General features: G+C 46.7%; 1 protein-coding gene across 1 annotated transcript in view; it reads left to right on the top strand.

Annotated features, from left to right (window-relative positions):
• NKAIN1 (sodium/potassium transporting ATPase interacting 1) overlaps positions 1 to 24,191 on the top strand; it is a 56,543-nt gene that overhangs the window by 24,551 nt on the left and 7,801 nt on the right. The window contains exons 2-4 of the mRNA XM_063140769.1: positions 17,658 to 17,795; positions 19,800 to 19,880; positions 22,852 to 23,049. Of these exons, the coding sequence (XP_062996839.1) occupies positions 17,658 to 17,795; positions 19,800 to 19,880; positions 22,852 to 23,049 (417 nt within the window). The remainder of the gene's footprint in view (positions 1 to 17,657; positions 17,796 to 19,799; positions 19,881 to 22,851; positions 23,050 to 24,191) is intronic.

Genomic DNA, 24,191 nt, shown 5'->3' with positions numbered 1-24,191 from the left:
ATCTGGACCAGATGTGGCCCAATAAGCCTTTCAATCCAGTCCAGTGTCTCTCCTCCTTCTATCCTGCCTCCTGGGATGTGTGTGATTGAGAGAGAGAGACAAGAGACAGAATGACTGGGATGGCAGAGAGATATATGTATTGCAAGCTTGTGTGGATAGATGAACAAGTGGAGTGTGTAGGCTTGATGACAGGGAGAACATAAGAAGAGCCCTGCTAGATCAGACCAAAGGTCCATCTAGCCCAGCACACTGTTCACACAGCAGCCAACCAGCTGTCAACCAGGGGCCAACAAAGCAGAACATGGTGCAACAGCACCCTCCCACCCATGTTCCCCAGCAACTGGTGCACACAGGCTTATTGCCTCGGATACTGGAGGTAGCACATAACCATCAAGGCTAATAGCCATGGATAGCCTTCTCCTCCAGGAATTCATCCGACCCTCTTTTAAAGCCATCCAAATTAGTAGCCATTACTACATCTTGTGGTAGTGAATTCCATACTTTAACTATGCGCTGTGTATAGAGAGAAAAAGGCGTAGAGAGAAAAGGCTGGGCTGGACTGGAACCCCAGATGGCTGGATGTGGCCCACAAGGCTGAGGTTGGACACCCCTGATATTAATGGAGGCAACAGCATATGCTTCTGCCCGTGTGCTGTAGTCCCCATTTAAATTGCACTCCTGACAGCTCACCAAGCTGAGGCAATACCAGCTTCCCTTCCTGAATGAATAGCAGCGTTGGTACTGGGATTTCCCCCTCAGTATCATGGTGTGTGTGTGTGTGTGTGTGTGTGTGTGTGTGTGTGTGTGAAATAGCTTTACCCCTTTCCCTGTGATCCTGATTCCCTCCCCCCATGACTGCTATTAACTACCAGAAACATGTAGCTGCACACTTGACGCACCGTCTGTTTTAGCCCCAAGACGGCAGGAGCCTTATGCTTGAGAAGGGCGACACGTGTATGAAACCATCCAGGACCTCGAACCGAAGTGAGCGGCTGCCAGTCTCGATGAAATGGCAGCACAAACAAGGCTCAAAGAGACAGATGGGTTTTCCCCAGGAATTCTCTGCTCTGGCAATCGGGAAACCCAGGCCAAACGGAATTCCTCTTGTCGCTTTCTTCCCGACGTTGCTAAATCCTGATAACCTAAGCTGAGCTGCAATGGTCCCTTCAGAAGCACATCCAACCTCACTCTCGCCAGCAGTGTTGGACTACAACACCCATCATCCCCAGCTAACATGGCTGGGGATGATGGAGAGTTGTAGTCCCCACATACTTGGAGGGCGCCAGCTGGGTGAGGCTAGTGCCTGGATGCATTCAGACGAAGGTGAATTATGGACATGCTGAACTTTGGGTAACAGCTTTCCCTATTTGCTTCCGAGAGAAGTCTAAAATAGTTGTACACCGAGATAAAACGCATCACTTTTTCTAATGCTTGCCTGTGGTGAAGCCCAGTGAGCCATGGAAAAGCTGATCTCAAGTGGGAAGGGGTCGCACGGCATATCTGCCCTCTTTCCAGGTATTGTATAGAAATAATAATAATAATAATAATAATAATAATAATAATAATATCTTACCCGCTTCTCCCTCTGGATCAAGGCAGGGAACAACATTAAATACAATATAATACATCAAACTAGTTAAAAAAGCATATAAAACTGGCACAATATTAAAATAACAATCAGGACATCTTAAAATTCTTAGGTTTAAAATTCATCTGGGTAGGCCTGCCGGAAGAGACTAGTCTTTATAACTGTCTTAAATTCAGGGAGACAATTAAGTTGATGAATCTCCTCCGGCAGGCCGTTCCACAGTCTGGGGGCGGCAGAAGAAAAGGTCCTCCGGATAACTGTTGTCAGCCTTTTTCCCAGAGGACCTGAGTGTGTGGGGCAGATTGTATGGGAGCAGGAGATCCCACGGGTAACCTGGACCCAAACCATTTAGGGCAGCGGTCCCCAACCTTTTTGGCACCAGGGACTGGTTTCGTGGAAGACAATTTTTCCACGGACCGGGGGGCGGGGATTAGGGGATGGTTTGGGGAAGCCCGCCCCGCCCCCACTCCAACGTCCTGGCTTCGCTTCAGCTGGGCAGGTGAGATGATGCCCCGCGCCCAGGTACGCTGGGGTGGGTGGGAGGGTGAAAGCAGCTCACCTGCATGGCCTGGTTCCTAACAGGCCATGGACCGGGACCAGTCCATGGACCGGGGGTTGGGGGACCCCTGATTTAGGGTTTTAAAGGTAATGGTGAGGAAGGGAGGGTTTACTCAGCAGACTCTCTGATCAGCACAACCGATGTAGCTTTTTTCCCCCTTTTCTTTTCCTATAGCAACATCTCATTTGGAGGCCGGGAGGGTTAAGTCTGCATCAGGAAGAATTTCCCTTTCCCAAATCCAACCTGAATAACCTCTGCAGGCTGCGAGTCACTTGTTAAATTTAATTCAAAGGCAACAGTGCTGCAAGAAGTAGCAGACACTCCGGGGAGCACTTGGCAGACAGGAGGGAACGAAAGACAGGGGAGCGGGAGTGGGGCAGGGGAGAGCTGGAACAGAACCCTAACAATAGGTGTGTGTGTGTGGAAACCTAAGAGCCCTCGATGAATGATACATGAGCGAGTGTAGGGCCTTGGTAAAGGGACTCCCCACTGTTAATGATAATCCCTTCCAGTTGGGAGGGGGGAAGCATCAACTTTATCTCCGATCACAGGTGGGAGATAACGGGGATTCCTTTTCCCGCCTCCTCCCAGTGGTGAGGTGGAGGTGGGTCCACTCTGGGAGGTGTTACTGGCTAGAGAGCACCTTGCTTGAGGGTCATCTTCCACCTCCACACTGCATACACACAATCTGCAGCGAACCCTGACCCATCCTGAAGGCTCAGGTGAACCACAGTAGTGAAAGAGCCATTATTATTATCATCATCATCATCATCATCATTATTATTATTATCATTTATATACCACCCCATAGCCGAAGCTCTCTGGGCGGTTTACAAAAGCTAAAAACAATGAACATTCAAAACAAATATACAAAATTTTAAACCATAAAAAGCATAAAATACAAACAAAAAAGAAAAGACAATATCCATTTAAAGCAACTATTCTGGGGTCAGTTTATTTATTTATTTGTTACATTTATATACTGCCCCATAGCCAAAGCTCTCTGGGCGGTTTACAAAAGTTAAAAACAGTAAACATTAAAAGTATACAAAATTTAAAAACATAAAAACAACAGTATAAAAACAACAGTATGCATTTAAAAACAACCGTTCTAGGAGTCCGTTAAAAAACAAACTTGGCATTGTTAAATGGTGTTAAATGCCTGAGTTAAAAAAACTCGGCATTTGCCGTTAAAGGCTGTTCAATGCCTTGGAGAAGAGAAAAGTCTTGACCTGGCATCAAAAAGATAACAATGTTGGCGCCAGGCGAAACTTGTCAGGGAGATCATTCCATAATTCAGGGGCCACCACTGAAAAGGCCCTCTCCCACTCTAGTTAGTGGAGGGATTCAATTTCACGTGAGTTGGAACCATAATTCCGGTGCAAAGCAAGCATCCGAGTGGTGTATTTAGTCGATGGGTGCGCTCCGCATGTTTCTGAGAAGAAAAGGGTTCTATTTCTCAAGATACAGCATGAAAAACCCTTCTACGATCATGTTTGCTGCCTACTATTTTTGTGTGTTCAGGTAATTTAAACAATGGAGGCAGGGTGGGGTGTTCCTGCTCAGAGGACTCCATTCTGTTCTCCTTTCCATGGAATTCCCATCTCCATCACACACGCATGCACCCCATTCTGTGACTACTGAACATGATCTGTCCTCATTGAACTGTTGCTGTTTTTTGGTGTGTGTGTGTGTGAGGGGGGAACCACCTTGCCATTGGGGCTTTGTAGTGTGGAGTGCTCCCTGTTCCAGATTCCAGCCATTCTCCCCACACCCCGACCACCACATTCAGCATTGCATAGCCACTAAGCACGTCCAGTCCTTATTGAGTTCAGAAGATGCTCCTATTTGAACCTTAGTGAGCATCAAGGGAAGGAGATTTCACAGCTAAATGGAACCCAATGTCAATGCCTATGGGGGCATTTTGGGAGCCATAAATTGGGAGGGCCGAAACTGTTCAGGAGCAGGTGTGTTGCTTCTACAAGGCTCTGGGTTCAGTCCACGGCGTCCCCAGTTAAAGCAGGGATGGGGAAGCTTTTTCCTGTTGAGGTCTGCATTACCTTGGTCAAAACCTGTTGGGGTGTGTGTGTGTCTTCATCCTGGCAGTGGGTGGGATCACAGCCCAAAGTGGATGGAGTTGTGTATGAGTCAACAGCAGCAAAAGGCATTAGCATCCATGTGTTTTTCCTCCCATCTAGTGCAAGTTTCCTTTGTCAGCTTTGTGATTGGGGGACAGAGCAGGATGGAGCAAATGGTATCAATAAACTAGAACCAGGCCAGCCAGGGGCATGGCTTGGGGAAATGCTGCCATGAATATAAGAACATAAGAAGAGCTCTGCTGGATCAGACCAAGGGTCCATCTAGCTGGGTACTCTGTTCACACAGAGGCCAACCGGCTGTCAGCCTGGGACCCACAAGCAGGACACAGTACAACAGCACCCTTCCACCCATGTTTCCCAGCAACTGGTGTATTTAGGCTTACTTGCCGAGAGCCCGGAGGTCCAGGTTCAGAGGCCTGCACCACACCTGAATTAAAGGGTCTCAGGGATAGGGCTGAGACTTGCAAGTCAGATCAGATGAGACTGGAGTAGGTGAAGCAAGGGTACAATGCAGCTTCATATGTTCCTCTTGGATGCTGCCCTGGAGAGTCATAGAATCATAGAATAGCAGAGTTGGAAGGGGCCTACAAGGCCATCAAGTCCGACCCCCTGCTCAATGCAGGAATCCACCCTAAAGCATCCCTGACAGATGGTTATCCAGCTGCCTCTTGAAGGCCTCTAGTGTGGGAGAGCCCACAACCTCCCTAGGTAACTGATTCCATTGTCGTACTGCTCTAACAGTCAGGAAGTTTTTCCTGATGTCCAGCCGGAATCTGGCTTCCTTTAACTTGAGCCCGTTATTCCGTGTCCTGCACTCTGGGAGGATCGAGAAGAGATCCTGGCCCTCCTCTGTGTGACAACCTTTTAAGTATTTGAAGAGTGCTATCATGTCTCCCCTCAATCTTCTCTTCTCCAGGCTAAACATGCCCAGTTCTTTCAGTCTGGGGGGTCAAAGAGGAGCATCCTTGCAGTTTGCTTTTCATCGCTTACCTGGCGCCCGCTGCATTAATAGTGGAACGCATTAGTATTCATACGTGGAACGCTTCACCTGCAATTTAAGTGAAGCCTAATTGTCAGCAGCTTAAATGCAGTTACTAAAGAAAACGATAATCAGGAAATATAGACATCTCAATTTAAATCAAATTAAGCAATCAGCCTATGTCTTTCCATCCAGACTGCCTTGCGGTGGTAATGCTAAGTATGCAGGCAGGGGGCTTTCCATCAGAAGACTCCGAGGTGTCATTTAAAACAAATCTCGACATTCCCTCCATCTATCGGCTGTCTTTTTAAGGATGGCGAGGGGGACCTGTGAGCCTCCCGTTGTTTTGACCTACAATTCCCACCATCCCTTGCCAGTATAGACAATGGTGAGGCATGATGGGAGTTGTAGGCCAGAACATCTGAAGGGGCCACAAGTTGCCCACCCCTGTTTTAAGGGTTCAGGATTCTGGGTAGTACTGTTAAAGTTTTCCCAACGTTTTTCTTTGGCTTGAACAAAATGGTCTGCATGCACTGAATGTTGAAATTCTGAGCCGGCAAATATTTTCTCATGAACGGCAATAAAAAATGTGCAACTGCATGACATCTAATTGTAAAATAATAATAATAGAGCAAATAATAAAACAATTAACTGGCGATCACCCTGGAGGAACAGAACAATTATTACCACCAGCCGCCATACATTTATTAAGACCAAATCGTGCCAGACAAACCTAATTTCCTGCTTTGATAAACTGGCCTACAGCTTGCACTTAGCACATCAGGCACAAGCATGGATGGGCTGAAAGCTCTCGGTTTCGGTGCCCAATGAAGCCCCAGGCTTTTCTCTTGTGGTGTATGATGACAATATGACCATGCACGGTATTTATGCATCGGTACAAATATTGAGAACCAGCGTGGTGTAGTGGCTAAAGCGTTGGCCTGGGAGTCGGGAGATCTGGGTTCTAGTCCCCGCTTGGCCATGGAAACCCACTGGTGACTTTGGGCCAGTCACAGACTCTCAGCCCAACCTACCTCACAGGGTTGTTGCTGTGAGGATAAAAGGGAGAGGAGGATTATGTATGCCACCTTGGGTTCCTTGGAGGAAAAAAGGTGGGATGTAAATACAATGGATCAATTCCCCCCCCCCCCAAAATATTTATCATTGAAATAGCTCAGCCTTGCCCAGCCTGGCGCCCACCTGATGTGTTGGACTACAACTCCCACCATCCCTGGCCACGGTGGCTGGGTATGGTGAGAGTTGTAGTCCAACACATGAGCACAATGAAGGATAAGCAAGCCTTTTGCCAGAACTTCTTGGTCCTTTTTTCTTCGGAAGAGGACCACAAAGAGGTTTGGATACAGACTGGGATTCACTAACGGGTTCTGGGCTGCAGTCCTTATACCCGGGCAACACTTGTCCTGTGGGTTGCATGCAATCCCCCTGGCTGTTTTGGTGGGAATTTGATGATGTGGTAGTGGCAGCAGCAGCAAACTAGAACAACAGCCATGTGGGGAGCTCTTTCCTTGTTTAGAAGCGGAGTTGCACTTCCAGAAGCCTCTCAGGAGTGTGATTCTGCCTGTAAACAGAGAGCTTCGGCTGGGGGGCAGTATATAAATGTAATAAAATAAATAAATAAATAAATAAATAAACACACTCCCCGTGTGCCTTGTTTCCTTCTGCCATTGCTGTTCCTTATGCTGCTGAGAACCTGTGACCTTCCAGATGCTGTCTGACTACAATTCCCATCACCCTGACCATTAGCCATGCAGGCTGGGGCTGATGGGAGTTGGAGTCCAGCATCCCCCAGCCTTGATATAAAGGAACAAATTGCCATCTTCTTAGCAGATACAGCAGGTGATAAACGTTTTTGTAGACAGCTTCAGCTTCAGGTGCGAAGTGTAGTGATGTATCCTGGAGCCACCAGGGATGCTTGCAGAATGTGATCTTCGTCTTTAATTTATTTTTTTATAATTTATAGTTCTGGTTACATAGGTCAAGTATTACATCATATATGTACATTCAGCATTTCTGCCTGGGTTTAATGTTGTTTAGCATCAACTAAAGAGAGCCAGTGTGGTGTAGTAACTAAAGTGTTAGACTGGGAGTCAGGCGATCCGGGTTCTAGTCCCCACTCAGCCAGTCACAGACTCTCAGCCAAACCTACCTCACAGGGTGGTTGTTGTGAGGATAAAATGGAGAGGAGGAGGACTATGTACGCCACCTTGGGTTCCTTGGAGGGAAAAGGTGGGATATAAATGCAATAAAATAAATAAACTAATTTAATTTAATTTAATTTAGGGCAGGGTGGATTTGATTTAAATCAGTTTGATTTAAATCACTACTCAGAAAGACTAGATTTAATCATGTAACTTCCCCCCCCCCCTCAAAAAAGTGCACTCTTCCTCGCTGTATTTTACACAACTCAAGAGTTACCAAAGACTCATTCTTGGTGGTATAATCTTAATATTTAGGGTGCCCCGGAACTAAGAATTTGATCTTCGTGAATTCCAAAAAGAACTGGCCTAAGCCACAACTCCTGGATGAAAGTGCGGATTGAATCTTAACTTGTAATCCTAAATGCACTTGGATAACAGTGTGTTATCCACTGACTTTTGCCTGCCCTGAAAGTTCCAGCACAGTTCTCAGATCGAAATACATTTTTAAAAGTGTCTTTTGGAAGAAATGTGCATTTTTGTGCACAGTTTGGGGGAGGTTTTTTTTGTGGTAAAATGGCAGGTTACTGCAGAAACAATGGATTAAAGGGTTAACACATGCGGAGCTGATGCAGACCAGAAGTAGGTGCATCTGCCTGTCCCTCAAAGCAACCCAAGATTTTGAACTTGGTTAAACTGGAAAAGACCGAACCTTACTAGTTAATTTAGTCTTCCTCAACCTGGTGCCCTCTGGATGTTTTTGGCTTACATTTCCCATCAGCCAGCATGGCTGATGGTCAGTGATGCTGGGAGTTGTAGTCAAAGCATCTGAAGGGACCATATTGGGGAAGGCGGAGTTGATGACTGTCCCTACCAAGCTCATGCCATAAGATCTAAGGATCAGGACTATTTGAGTCTTATCTTCAGCCATCCTGCCAAGCTGTACACTTAGACTGTGGCTCTGAAATCTCAGGAGGGAAGAGAAGTGTCATCAGCATACAGATGACTTCACTCCAAACCCTTTGCATGGTCTTGTCCAGCAGCCTCATTTGAGCAGGACCTGGTGGACTTGTGTTCCACTTTCCTCCAGCTCTTAGTGGCGAGCTTCCTTTCTGCTTGGGAGCCTCTCCCAAATCCCTGGCCATTTTGAGGGTGGGGCCCCTTCCTGCTGAACTTAGTTCTTGTGGCTGAGCCTGGACGTGGCGTCTCTTCTGGTGGTTCCAGAAGGTTCGTTACTTTGCAAATGTCAGTTCCAGTGCAGCTTAATTAAGTGAAATCCCCACTGAGCCCAAGGCATATGGCAAATGAAATAGCAGCGCTCAAGGATAATGGTTCATCAGGGTGCAATTAATTTCAAGGTTGCTCTGGTGCGGAGCGGTAGCCGTGGCATGGGCATGGAATATAAATGGGCTCAGAGTTCTGGACAAAGTGGCTGGCCGACTGGAATGCTGCCCACCCAGCAGCATCAGGGGCACTGGCTGGCAGTGGTCTTGTCCAGCTCTGGTGCAGAGCGGTAGCCGTGGCATGGACATGGAATATAAATGGGCTCAGAGTTCTGGACAAAGTGGTTGGCCGACTGGAATGCCGCCCACCCAGCAGCATCAGGGGCACTGGCTGGCAGTGGTCTTATTCAGCTCTACTTGGAAATGCCAGGGATTCAACCTGTGATTTTTTGCATGCAATGCGGGTGCTTTGCCATTGAGCCTTGGCCCCTTCTTCCAAAGTCCCATCCATACCGGTCAGTCAACAAACACAGGTTTAAGACTTGAGAATCCCGCAGTTTAGATAAGTGTAGAAATGTTTGCATCTCCTTTCTCCAGTGCCTATCAGTAACATTGTTCTTGGGTTATTCTCATAGTGCAGGGGTGTTGAACCTCACGCCCGAGGGTGAAATCTGCTCCACCTGGCATCCCAGTCCAGTCCTCTGGGGTTTGCCATTTGGCCACGCCCAGGTTTTTTTTTAGTGTGCAGTTGGACACAAAATGTGCAGTTGGAAATCTGAATGTGCAGTTGAAAAAAGTGGTGAAAAAATAAGATACGTGTTCTGTATTATGTGTGTGTATGTATGTATGTATGTATGTATTTATTTATTTATTACATTTTTATACCGCCCAATAGCCGAAGCTCTCTGGGCGGTTCACAAAAATTAAAACCGTAATAAAACAACCAACAGGTTAAAAGCACAAATACAAAATACAGTATAAAAAGCACAACCAGAATAAAACCACGCAGCAAAATTGATATAAAATTAAAATACAGAGTTAAAACAGTAAAATTTAAATTTAAGTTAAAATTAAGTGTTAAAATACTGAGAGAATAAAAAGGTCTTCAGCTGGCGACGAAAGGAGTACAGTGTAGGAGCCAGGCGGACCTCTCTGGGGAGCTCATTCCACAACCGGGGTGCCACAGCGGAGAAAGCCCTGCTCCTAGTAGCCACCTGCCTCACTTCCTTTGGCAGTGGCTCACGGAGAAGGGCCCCTGAGGATGATCTTAAGGTCCGGGCAGGTACATATGGGAGGAGGAGGCGTTCCTTCAAATAACCTGGCCCCAAGCCGTTTAGGGCTTTAAATGTCAATACCAGCACTATTATTATTAAGAACTTACCAATAGACAATGGCATGGATGGCATGTAACACAAATTATATAAGGATGCAGGTGAAAGAGCCCTTGATGGTGTGACTGATGTTGTTGGGTCCTGTGACAGTGTTGCCTGAATAGATGTGGGGGCAGAGTTGGCCCTTGGGTCTATTGCATGGTCTGGTCCCTCTGTCCGTGTCTCTGTCTTGTGTACTGTTGCTGGTTAGCATCTGCTTCAGGTTGGGAGGTTATTTGTAGGCCAGGACTGGTCTGCCTACTAAGGCTTGTGAGAGAGAAGTGTCTGTGCTGATGATGGGTTGGAGTTCACAGATGATCCGTTGCAGTGGTTTCAGTTGGAGGCTGTAGGTGACAACCAGTGGTGTACGTCTCTTGGTCTGTCGCCCTTCCTGGGTATCCGTGCGGCCCTGTCAATCTGACTTTAAGTTTAAGATGCTACTAGTGTTTGTGATAATCTGTCCAGTTGTGAAAGAGAAATAATGTGTTTCGCTTGGTGTGTGTGTGTGTGTGTGTGTGTGTATGACAGGACATTTGTGCAGTTGGACAATTTGCTTTAAAAAAAACCTTGGCCACGCCCCCTTTCTCAGGCCACACCTCCTTTCCTAAACTGCCAATCATTTGGAGGTTTCCTGGCTTGTTCTTGTCCCCTCACCCCCATTTGAGCTGCAAGAATGAAGTTGGCCAATGCCAATAAGGCAGTCTTGTTGTTGCATGTAAACAGAAAGTGTATTCTTTTTGAATCAGACCAACTGGACTCATTCACAGAACAACGATCCAAATATTTAGAACGAATTTCAGAATAGACAGGGCAGTAGAACAAACAGTGGGACTTATGATACTTCCCACAGGGGTCTGTTCACATGTGCAGCTGGGCAGCCTTCGAGCACTGAGCATCCAAGTGGTGAGAAATGAAGTGGCGACGCACACGCGCGCGTGTGAATGCGTGTTGCAGTGTTACAAGTGAATGAACAATGAGATACTAAGGGTTCCTTGCTTTTTGAAGCTTAAAAATCCTACCTCCCCCTAACCGCTACCAGCAGTGCTACGTAATTAATCTCACACCTCTGCTAATGAGTGTTTGGGGCTATTTCATACCGTCCTAAGCAGAAGCCAATTCATTTTTCGATGAACCAGAGTTCATCTGTGCATCAGTGGTCCTGCTCTGGTGCGGCACTTAATTATCTTTACCGCAGCTGATATGTGCCACGATGGGGCATAATGAAGGGAGGCTGTTGAAGGAGTAATGGAAAAGCGCAAGAGCACAGATGTGGCTGCAAACAAGTGTGCATTTAAAACCAGGGCTTATTGGCTTGTTTTCCTTCCACGATTTGAGTCCGGTTTCCTGCCACTCTTGCCTAGGGAGCCCTGTTGATGGATGCTCAGGCTGGTGACCTGAACACACATTCAGCTCTCTCTCCACCCTCCCGTGCTCATACTGTAGCACCAACTATTTTCTCTAGGCAGAATGGAGAAGCCATTCCTCTTTGGGACAATCAGCAGTCAGCTGCCAACCGGCTAAGAGATCTACAATGTCCTCAAAGCTGAGAAGCGGGCCAATTCTGAGCTTATTAAATTGTGAATGAGTTGCAGAGTCTTGTGTTGTTTCTTTAATTGCAAGTCCCAGCCCTTTTCCAGTGTACTAAAGTAGAGGTGGGCAGATTTGAGACTTTCTGGATCTACGTTGCTATTTTTACTAGACCCTTGAGGTCCATCAACCAAAGCCAGGTGCAGGATAAGTTGCTTGCAGGAGAAATAGAATAGCAGCAACAAAGACACCATTTTGAATACATGTTCAACGCGGGGGGATTTGTTTTCAGACCCAGAATTGAGCTCTTAATTCTTCTATACACAAAAATGCCCTCCTGGCTTTCTCCTTTCCAGCTTTCTTAATTTATGGAAAGAACAATGATGCAACAAGCCGTTGTTGTTGTTGCAACTGCTAAGTAAGCAGGACTCAGAAAGCCTTAATGATCTACTGCAAGGAACCTCAGGCCCGGAGATGGCCACTCCCACTTCCCCAGCCCACATCCACTTCCCCCAGCCACACCCACTTCCTACCCAGCCGCCGATGATTTGATGGCTTCTGTACATTTCCCCCCTCTTTCTAAAAGATTGAAATGCCTCTCCTAAGGCTTAGTTACTGGCAAAAAGAGCTTTCAGTTACGATATGCTGGTATTTTTTGGGCCCGCCCCCTTTTGGCTTTGGCTTCACCCACCAATAGAATGCGGCCCCCAAGAGCTTCAGCAAAATGCAATTTGGCCCTCAGGCTGAAAAAGGTTCCACACCTCTGATCTACTGTAAGTCATCTGGAGATGCACTGATAACTTTATTTATTGCATTTATATACCACCCCATAACCGAAGCTCCCGCATCTTGAAGGCACCTTTATTAAGATTTTGCTTCCCAGGGTGTGATCCAAGCACACGTGATGCAACTGCCTTGTTGAAGCTAAGGGGTCTACGTTTGAGAGGTCACCTGGGAACCTCATAGACCCTATTCAGATGGCACACTAAGCCATGTGGTTAAGCATTTTGAGCTAAACATTATGGCTTAGTGTCCTGTTTCCCAAGTACACCCGTCTTCTTGGGAGACAATAAAGAGGTCTGCCAAGTAATCCACAAAGCTTTATTCAGGCAATAAACGTCTCTTCCTACCTGAAGAGAGTCTAATCTTTAGGAACTTTCCTCTATGCAAAACTATGCAAACTAAGCGAGACCATTGTCCTTTCAAGAAGAATGGAAAGCCTTTTCCCAGAACACTTTAACTTCAGGAGACTGGTTCTGATGCAGCTTCTGACGAGATGCCAGCCGGGCTGACTTCCTCTCACCTTCCTTTAGCTCCGCCCGTTTTAGTTTGCGGCATACTTTAAGATCGGCTAGCCTATCAGTGCCCTCCCCCTCAGAAGAATACTGATTTCCCACTGACTGTGTGTTGTTTACACTTGAGGAGATAAGCTCTGGAGAAAGTTCATTCCCAGGTAGTGAACAGCCCGTGAGAGCTGCTTCCCCCACTGGTATAATCTGGCATGTTTCTGGTGCTGTCTTCTGCTTCAGAATCTGATTCTAATTGATTGCTTGAAACTCCTTCCCCCAACTTAAATAGAGCAAGCCTAGTCATAACACTTAGCATGTCATGCAAACCATGACTTAACGTGGCTTGTGAACCATTCCTAACCATGGTGGCTACATAATGAGGATGATCAGGGGTCTGGAAACAAAGCCCTATGAGGAGAGACTGAAAGAACTGGGCATGTTTAGTCTGGAGAAGAGAAGATTGAGGGGAGACATGATAGCACTCTTCCAATACTTGAAAGGTTGTCACACAGAGGAGGGCCAGGATCTCTTCTCGATCCTCCCAGAGTGCAGGACACGGAATAATGAGCTCAAGTGACAGGAAGCCAAATTCCAGCTGGACATCAGGAAAAATTTCCTGACTTTTAGAGCAGTACGACAATGGAACCAATTAATTAGGGAGGTTGTGGGCTCTCCCCCACACTAGAGGCCTTCAAGAGGCAGCTGGACAACCATCTGTCAGGGATGCTTTAAGGTGGATTCCTCCATTGAGCAAGGGGTTGGACTCGATGGCCTTGTAGGTCCCCTCCAACTCTGCTATTCTATGATTCTAAATATCCTTATTAACCATTTGCTGCAACCTAACCATGGCTTAGCATGTTGTCTGAACAGATCCAGTGTGTTGTGTGAACCATTCCTAACCATGGTAGCTACGTAACAGTGGTTTAAACATGCTCACTCACCCTTTGCTGCAAAAGGGTTAGCAGCCTAACCATGGTTTAGCATGTTGTCTGAACAGGCCCATAGACACCACCTTGAGTTCCATTGTGGAGGAAAGACAGGAAGTAAATGCAAGAATTGATCAATCAACCACGGCATGAATCGATGAACAGTCAGATATTTAATCCACCGAAACATCTTTAATCAATGGAGAGCCCTAATACTACTCCATTGTTAGAAGACTATCTGTTTAGAAAGCGGTACGTTCTGGGGGCAGGGAAGGAATGAACTTCTGTGAATGTCAGAGAAGAGAAATCTGGAAGGGAGAGGAACAGTTATGCTGCCCTCTAACGGCAGCCTAGACTTTTGCAGGGCAGCCAGCTCCTTTATGAGACCGGCACACCTCTTGATTATTTGTTGTTGCTCATAAATGGAAAAGAGGCAGGATCCTTGGCTCTCTGTCATCAGTTCATTGTAGTCTACTGAAATAAGCTTCCTTGAAGATAAGAATCGTGTGTGTGTGTGTATGTGTGTGTTTCTCTCCCCCCCCCCCCCCGCCGCTCAAAGCCAATCTTCCTCAGGAGAGCAGCCTGACAGCCAGCCATAAATCACTACTGCACGGGGCTTCACCTTCTAGATTAGGCTAATTTGATTCTTAATGGCCCTACTAAACACGGACCTCCACGCCATATGCCCCCCCCCCGGCCCACCCCCAATTTCTCCCGACACTACCACCACAAAATAGCCAGGTAGCTATCTTGCAGCCTTCCCCAACTGGGTACCCTCCTAGTACATTGGACTGCAACTCCCATCCTCCCCAGATGGGGTGATGGGAGTTGCAGTGCAGCACCCCTGGTGGGCACTCATATTTTCCACCGAGTTTTTAAAAATATTAATACTACATCCTGCTTTTTTTTAAGGAATATACTCAAAGAAGATAACATACAAATGGGGAAACATGAAATACAAAATAAATAACAAATAAAAACAGGAGACCTGCCAAACCCACCCTCCCTTAGCATTGTGGCACAGATAGGGGGGGGGAAATCGCACAACCCCACAATAACTAGCAACACGTGTGCATACAAAAAGAGACCATTTAAAAAAAAACCACACACATATGAAGACATATAGAGCCTTCCCTAGCCTTGTACCTTCTAGATGTGTTGGACTACAACCTCCAGCATCCCCAACCATTGGCCATGCTGGTTGGGGAGTTGAAGGGAGTTGAGTCCAAAAAATTTGGAGCACACCAGGCCGGAGAAGGCTGTCATATAGTGTTGAGGCTTGGTGTGTGTGTGTGTGTGAGGATGTTCGATAAAGTTAGTGCCACCACTGAAAATACCCTGCTGTTTGTTTGTATTATTTATTTATTTATTTATTTATTTCATTTATATACCGCCCCATAGCCGAAGCTCTCTGGGCAGTTTACAAAAGTTAAAAACAGTGAACATTAAAAAGTATACACAATTTAAAACCATCAGAAACATAAAAACAACAGTATAAAAACCACGGTATCCATTTAAAAACTACAGTTCTGGGGGACGTTAAAAAACAAACAAACTTAGCGTTGTTAAATGCCATTTAATGTCTGGGAGAAGAGGAAAGTCTTGACCTGGCGCCTTGGTGCCAGGTGAGCCTCATTGGGGAGATCATTCCATAGTCGGAGGGCCACCACCGAAAAGGCCCTCTACCTCGTTGCCATCCTCCGAGCTTCCCTCGGAGGAGGACCTTAGATGTTGAGCGCAGTGAGTGAGTAGGTTCATGTCGGGAGAGGTGTTCCGTCAGGTATTGTGGTCCCAAGTCGTGTTATTACTGCTACTGTTACTACTACTGTTACTGCTAATATTACTATCAATATTCCTAAGTTTTGTTTTAACCATGAACACTGCCAAAATGTCAACTCTTTGATCCAGGTTTTATTTTACACGTTGATGATTGCAATATTCTTTTCGTCGTCTTTCCTACTTTTCACCTTCACCCTTTGATTTCTGCTGTTAATTCTGCCACGTGTCTCACTCCCCTCTTCCCGCTTCTTGTATGTGTCTTTGTTTCTTTAGATCGTGAGCCATTGGCAAGGACTTGAGTTTGTTTTAATTTGTACAGGGCCTAGCTCCGTATCAGACCTGTTCCTGCCCCTTGGTCCTGTCATAATGACTAATGGAATGGCGAGTTTTGCAGACTTCACATCTGCAGAAAATTGGATCGGTTTGGCCTTTCCTTCATGACACTTACATTTTTAACCGGAATCATTTCCTCCCACATCAACTGCTATGTATTGCTGCAGAGCAGGAGTAGGCAACATCACGCCCGAGGGCACCGTTGCACCCTGAACACCACCAAGGTGACCTACCCTTCTCCCTCCCCTTTTTTTTTTACTTAACACATTTTCTTACTAGCAACTGGGATTACTCTGAAACCCATTTCCACTGGTGCTGAAAACTGTAAGTTCCAAGGAGTTTAAGTACGTTGCTGCTGAGACCCCACCTTTATCTTTTGGGACATTTACTTGTCCTTTGCCGTGCCTCGCATGGCAGCCATTTTGTGGTGGTGCCCAGATACAGTTTCTCAAATTGGCAAACATCTCCGTGGCCAAAGAAAGGTTTGCCTATCTGTGCAAATTCCCAGTGAAGTTTTCAGCTTCACAGAGGATTAAATTACTGCTGTTCCTTCCCTGCTTTCCCCTAAGAAAGGAAAAAAACAGTGGCTAAACCAATTGTCTTTGGAGATGAACAAATCCAACTTTTCTGCTTAGTTCCTCATTTCCCCCGACATTAAGGTCGTTCCATACCTTTTTCTGCATCAGCTTGCAAACCAGCCTGGCTGAGTGGGGCCAGATCTACACCTTCATCAAGAATGTAGAATGAAAAGTAGGAAACAACACTATGGAAGTGGTATATGGAATGTGTAATGTGCCCCAACAGTTATCAATGCACTTCAGTACAGCTATAAAGCAGTAGTGTAGATCTAGCCTGGGGCCTGCTGGGAACTGTAGGGCTTTTTCAGTCTAAACATGCATAAGATTGCGCTTTTAGTGCCGTATGAACATCTCCGAGCAGGCCAGTGGTTTTTATTTATTTATTTATTTATTTATTTTTAAAAAATCTCAAACATACAAGGTAGAATTCGGTAAGTAAGAAAAAAATCAATAGTTAATTGGGCAGAAGAAGTATTTTGAGTTTTTGTGAAGTGGTTTTGTTAGCTGCAGGCCTTTCCTGTGGAGAAACAGCTTGGTTTCTGATTGCTTCTTTTCTAGCCCTTTTCCACACTCTGTCTGAGCCTGACCCAAGTGGCGCCTATGTGTGGAGCTGTTGCTGCCTTCTATGGTCGACAAAGAGGAAGGGAGTCTTAAATTTTGTTGTTGGGGGAGAGCCCTCCTATTAAACGTGTGGTGACTCTGTGCGGTATGTACTGATGTGCCTTTGAAACACTGGGTTCGCACATTGACTGGGTTTGCACAACATGCGAACCCACACTCAGCAGTTGAGTGTTGTTGTTGTTGTTGTTAAACTGTGGATTAGCATGTTGTCTGAACCCAGGACATTTTCTGCAGGGTGGCTTGTTAACCAGCAGCACAGGGGGTCTTCTCAAGAGGTAAGGGATGCTAGATCCCTGTGCCGCTCCGTAATGTCAGTGTTGCTCTCATCCTCTGGTCCCTAACCCTTTTCTGTCTTTGCCGCCCTCACACACTCCTGCTTTCCTTTTCTTCCGCTTGTGAGTACTCCTAATGAATCCCCTTGCACCGTGATATATTCGTCCGACACCAACCAATGAATCATGCTAACATCTTGGTCTGTTGTAACTAATTGTCTGTGGGATTTGTCATCAATTATGTGATAGACTTTGCTACTTCAAAAAAAATATTCTGTGAGATGCTGCAGAATGAGTTATTCTCTGCTCTGTCTCCCATTCCTCCCCCACACCCCCCTTTTTGTTTGTTCTCTTGCAGGTAGCGGCCCTGGAGAGGCAGATATTTGACTTTCTGGGTTATCAGTGGGTACCCATCCTGGCTAATTTTGTACACATTATGGCTGTCATCCTGGGCGTCTTTGGCACCGTTCAGTACAGATCCAAATACCTCATACTGGTAGGTACCAAGTAGGCCGAAGCAGCCTTATCTTTCAGCTGCCCTTCTTTCTTTTCCAGAAGAGGGTTGTACTGTGTGGAGAATAATGCCTGAAAAAAAAAGGTCTGATGGCTGGTAGTGACTGGCAAAAAGTCTTCTGCTGGCCAGTAGGGAAAACGACTATGAATGCACCTCAGGTCACGACTAACCAGGATGTTGTGATGGATCTCTCATGGCATGTTCCCCCTGTGCCATAGACCAGCCTTCTCCAAATGGGTTCTCTCCAGATGTTTTGGACTACAATTCCCATCAGCCCCAGGTAGCATGGCCAGTGGGTGAGGTGATGGGAATTTTAGCCCAAAACGTCTGGAGGGCAACAGTTCTGGGAAAGCTGTCACATAACAAGAGGCATCCCATAATAGAAATTGTCCGGCTAGGCAGGTGGCCCAGGGAGGAAAGCATGCTGCACCTTGATGCTCACTATGTGGTTTGGGTTGCACTAAGTGAGGCAGGAATTGCATCAGGACCTTGGAGAGCTCACTGCATGATATGCCAGCTGGTGTAATTCTCCCCAAAGGAGCTGTTGTCTCAGCAGAGAACTGCTGTCAACCGGAGGGCTTAAGAAGGCTGTCAGAGCTTGGTCTTTCAGAGGCTCCTCCCCTGCTGGATGCTGATTGTAGTTCTTAAAGGGTCAGGGTCTATTTCCAGTGTCACATGTTCATGTGTGGCTGAGGGACAGGAGAAGCTACAGGGGTGTCGTCCTCCGAATCGGATGATGGGAAAGCTACATCTTCTGGCCAGGAAGATGTAAAAGGATACCCTGAAGGCTCTCCCCAAAGTAGAGTGACCTGTGACCTGTTTGAATATGAGTCCTCCTCAGGGTAATGCAGAGCCTCAGAAGCAGGAGAGATAGGACAGAAGTATTTCAAAGCTGGTTTTTGTTCAGTGGAGCGTACACATGTTTTACTTTGTAGAGCAAATAGCAGGGATGAAGGGGGTAATGTCTCAATTTGGTTTTTTGAAAGGCTTAAGCCCCTTCCGTTACCTAGAAGATGCCCAGCAACAGCAAACTGAAGAGTTAAAAGAAGTGGTTTCTATGTTTTCAGGGAGCTCCCTAGATATTCAGAAGATCATAGTTTGTAAATTTAAAAGAACTTGCTGCCAACTGTCTCTGCAGAGGCCATCAGTGGGGGAGGAAGCAGCAGCCAGGCCCCTCTCCACCGTGCCTGGGTCCAGCTCCAGCTGAGAGCCCCCTCCCTCCTGCTGCCAACTGTCAACTGTAACTGCTGAACTATGCAACTAAGATTGTAGTGCCTGAATTTGCTTTCCTTTCCCCCCTCCTCCTCCCTCCCAATCCCCTTGTCTTTTAGATTGTAAGCCTGTGGGCAGGGACTGTCAAGAAAGACTTTTGTAAGCCGCTGTGAGAGCCTTTTTTGGCTGAATGGCGGCATAAAAATGCTTAAATAAAATAAATAAAATGAAAACAAACTTTAAAAATCACAAAAAACAGAGTAAGTTACAGTCCAGGGAAGGCTTATTTAAAAAGATATGTTTTTAGGAGGCGTTTAAAAGATATTACATTTTCCGCCTCCCGAACCGCACGAGGGAGGGTTTTCCAGAGGGTGGGGGCTGCTACAGAGAAGGCCCGCCGTCGAGGTTCTTCACAATGACATTCTCTTCATGTCAGAATGATGAGCAGGGCCTCCTCCGAAGATCGTAAATGTCGCCTGGGTGTAGAGAAGGGAAGGCAGTCTGCTAGGTATTACTGGTCCCAAGTTGTTTGGGGCCTTATAAGATAACAGCATGACCTTGTACATGGAGTGGGCATTTGTCCCAGTGTTTTAGGCAGCAGGTCTCTGTCCGGCTACCAGCTCTGCGCTTGAGTCTCTATGTCTGGCTTTCTTTTCAACGCCAACTGGTGGCGAGACGGGACAAGCTCCTCAGCCTCTCCTGCTGTTCACAGCCTCCCCCCAGAGTACATTTTCTAACAGCTGCCCCCACCCCTTCCTCTCTTCTCCCCTCTAGTATGCAGTGTGGCTCGTACTATGGGTCGGATGGAATGCATTCATCATCTGTTTTTACCTGGAAGTCGGACACCTTTCACAGGTAATTTACCTCTGCGATTGCGCCAAGGGCGCGCCCGTCCTGAACCACTGATCCCCCCTGACAATCCGAGGCACCCCATCCATCAGCTTAGAGCTACGCCGGCTGGGTCAGATAGAGACGGCGGTTCAGTAGGTGAACGGTGCGTTACGAAGAAGCCACGGCTGTTTCAAAGCATCTTCCGCTTCTTCCTTCCCCTGCATGCACCCCCTGGGGCTGATGTTGCCGAGCCGAATGGGCTCATCAGGGCTGATGGGTATAAATCAAGGAGCTGCTGTTTCTTTATATTTTCCGAACGCGTGTGCTTTCCCCCCGGAAGGGACACTTCATGTCTCTTTAATGGGACGCAAAGGATGGTGCGATCTCTTGCTTGAATATGCTGCCCATCTCCCGGAAAGACAGAAATGGATCGTCCTGCTGCTTTCCGTTGCGGTTTTGTAAATCTCTCAACATCTGGGGGAAGGCTGGGGCATTCTGCAGGGTGCTGGGGTGGAAGGGAAGAAAAGCACGGTAGTGCCTTGGCCCTTGGATCACAAAAACGAAATTGCTAAGCTAATATAATCAGTTTTAAGGCTGATGGCATTAATAGAAATCAAAGTGCATTTGTACATTCACAGAAATTGTTCTTATATATATATGTGAATACACACACACACACACACTCACACACACATCATGCTGTCCAAATACAGTGAACGAAATCAATGCAGTCGGCTTTTCAGCACAAATGGTCATATATAGAAAACAACAGTGCAATGGTCAGCCTTATGATTGATTGTATTAGTTTAGTAATTCACTTTTTGTGGTCCTTTTGTTCTGGTTTGACATTTCCGTTGAGGGTTCACCTCTCGTCTTCTTTGGCCTCCTGATCAGCACTGAATGCTGCGGTCTCCAGTGTGGTGCCAGTGAGCTCCATTGGGCCTACGGACACCTTTCTCAGAATCTGTTAGGCTCTGCCCCACCTGGTTTTTATTTTATGGCTTGATATATATTTTCACATTATTGTTATGTTTTAACTGGGAGGCTGGCACACTGGCCCTCCCATGCCCCCTTTGTTTGGGTTCGAAAGAGTGGAGCTCAGACCCCACCTCTGTCTTGTTACTTAGGTTCTTGGGAAAGTTATTCTTTTAGTCTCACCCGTTTGCCTTCTGGGAAATGGGCATTTTGTTACTGGTCATGCCCACCATGGCAGCCATTTTATGAATAGGTCAGCCCTCATGGCAGACAAGTTATGAATGGGTCAGCCCCCATGGCAGCCATTTTGTCAGAGCATCCATGACACACTCTCAAAATTCCCACTGACCCCCCAAAAGTTGGGACACCTGATTTAGTATGCAGTCCTATGCATGTTTAGACAGAAAAGACCTACAAGTCTCAGCATGCTCCAGACAGGGGCATGCTGGGAGTTGAAAGTCTTTTTCTTATCTAAACATGAATAGGATTGCGCCTGTAATTTATTTTAGAGTTGTCATCCAATTGAATGATTAAATGCATTATCTGAGTAAAAACAATTCTTCTGAAACCAAAAACAAGACTTTCATTGTTTTCCGGTGATACATCCATGTGTCAGTCATCAGCTTGGAAGAGGCTTTCTCCCCTGTGTGTGTGAGAGGGAACACCTCTTCTAAGATAGTGTGTACCAGCTGTAGCTTTCTTTTTATAAGTACTTTTATTATTAATAGGTTTTTTTTTTAAAAAAAATAGTCTGACACCTATTTAATTGGGCCACATTTTAAGTGACTTTTAAAATTATTATTATTATTATTATTATTATTATTATTATTATTATTAATAATAATAATAATAATACATTCTAGGGAAGGCAGAATTACATTCTGTGCCCTCCAGATGTTTTAGACTACAATACCCATAATCCCTGACCATTGGCCATGTTGCTGGGGCATATGGGAGTTGTCCAAAGCATCCGGAAGGGACCAGGTTCCCCACCCCAACCAATTTGTCTATTAAATGTTGCAGCCCTAATAGTTACCTGCTTTATACCTTGCACTATCCCATGATGTGTGGATGATTTACAATGATTTTGTTAGTATCTATCTGCCCCATACCATCCCCCAAAGGGGCTCACAATCTTAAGTATTAGATTTGGATGGCTTGAGGAATCAAAGCAGGACAAATGAAAAATAATACATTCCTTGTTGCTGCCACTCCCCCTTCCCCGATTTAAAATACAAGCACGGAAAATTAATGCAGCTCATTAATTAATTGGTGTCCTGATATGCCAAGTAAACACTCTCGACAGATACTCATGTAGTAGCACCTTGCATGAATTAATTCACCGCAATTTCTATCCCACGTAGCACGAAATAAAGCTGTCTAATAAAGTGCGGAGATGACATAGTATGAAATAGAATGTGGTTGGCTTCCCATCCTTGCTGAGTGAGACCATCGGTCCACCTAGCCAGTCCTGTCTAAATGCCCATCCTCAACCTAACTGCCCAGTTTGCAGGCTGTGGTTTTGCGGGGGGTGGAGAGCGGTGAAATTTGGCCCACTTCTCAATGGTCGTGACAGCACTGGCGATTGAGCTCCCAAATGCTGGTGCCTGCCCTTTCAACACAAGCCTTTATTTCCCCCACAAGTCACCAGGGAGTGAGGGCAGGGAGCCTTGCCCTCACTCTGCTTTGACTTTAGATGTCATCGCATAGCATTTTTTCCTGCTCCTCCAGTGGTGACTTGTGGGTAAAAGCAAAGGAAAACGCTTCCTTGCGTTTGCATGGGCTTCTTCCCATTCTGAAAAGTTGAAATGCCCCGCCCCCTTATGCCTTTGGCCCCACCTACCACTGGAACGCACACACACCCTCCCGAACACCTCCAATAGAACCTGGCAGCCAAGATTGCTCTTTTGGGGCCAGAGGAAGGGAAAGAGACAGGATTGCATCAACTACCCCTGGTATAGAGACCCCCCCCCCCGGCGCCAAAGGCTGAGCTTGCCTTCCTGTGTCCCATCTTCCTTAGGACCGAGACTTCATCATGACCTTTAACACCTCACTGCATCGTTCGTGGTGGATGGAGAATGGCCCTGGTTGCCTGGTGACCCCAGTGATCAACTCCAACCTGGCCCTCGAAGACCACCACGTCATCACCGTCACTGGGTGCTTGCTTGATTATCAGTATATTGAGGTGGTGAGCAGTGCAACACAGATATTCCTTGCGGTAGGTGGTAGCAGCATCCGTCCCCAGCTGACTCTTCCTCCACACTGGTCCTTGAAAAACAACTGAGGGCAGTGGAGGCTGGTGGTAACTCCAATGTCAGTGGGACGGTGAATCTGCCCTGGGTTTCACTTCAGAACCAGTCTGAACTCAAGCTGTTCAAGGCGCTGAGCCATAACTTAGTCTGCTACTTGGATGGACTCGGCACAGGGGTAGAGCAAATGCTAACGGTCCCAGCCGGTTCAGTCCAGTGGCGGCTGGTGGCTCTGATTTCAGTGGGGCTTTGAATTCGTTCTGAGTTTCAGTTCACAGACAGTCTGGACTCTATAGGAGCTATTCAAGGTGCTGAGCCATAACTTAGTCTGCTACTTGGATAGACTCGACACAGGGGTAGAGCAAATGCTAACGGTCCCAGCCGGTTCAGTCCAGTGGCGGCTGGTGGCTCCGATTTCAGTGGGGCTTTGAATTCGTTCTGAGTTTCAGTTCACAGACAGTCTGGACTCTATAGGAGCTATTCAAGGTGCTGAGCCATAACTTAGTCTGCTACTTGGATGGACTCGACACAGGAGTAGAGCAAATGCTAAAGGTCCCAGCCGGTTCAGTCCAGTGGCGGCTGGTGGCTCCGATTTCAGTGGGGCTTTGAATTCGTTCTGAGTTTCAGTTCACAGACAGTCTGGACTCTATAAGAGCTATTCAAGGTGCTGAGCCATAACTTAGTCTGCTACTTGGATGGACTCGGCAAAGGGGTAGAGCAAATACTAAAGGTCCCAGCCGGTTCAGTCCAGTGGAGGTTGGTGGCTCCGATTTCAGTGGGGGCTGTGAATTCGTTCTGAGTTTCAGTTCACAGCCAGTCTGGACTCTAAAGGAGCTATTCAAGGCGCTGAGCCAGGGCTCAGCGCCTTGGATAGCTCCTTTATAGTTCTGACTGACGCTCGGGAGGGATTTGTCTCCCCACTGACATTGGAGTCACCAGCCTCCATGGATTGAGTTTCTGGAGATGCTATGAGGCGTCATCTCCTGGCAGGTGCTCTGCGCCTCTCTTAGCATCTTTTGTTTTAGCATGCAGGGAATGCCCGAATGAGATCTCAAAAGATCCGGGGGTGGGGGGGGCTGTTTTAGTAATCTCCAAAGGGTCTTGCTCTGCC

The sequence above is a fragment of the Elgaria multicarinata genome, chromosome 13 (assembly GCF_023053635.1).
Source record: "Elgaria multicarinata webbii isolate HBS135686 ecotype San Diego chromosome 13, rElgMul1.1.pri, whole genome shotgun sequence".
NCBI lineage: Eukaryota > Metazoa > Chordata > Lepidosauria > Squamata > Anguidae > Elgaria > Elgaria multicarinata.
This window is presented reverse-complemented; position numbering and strand designations above follow the sequence as displayed.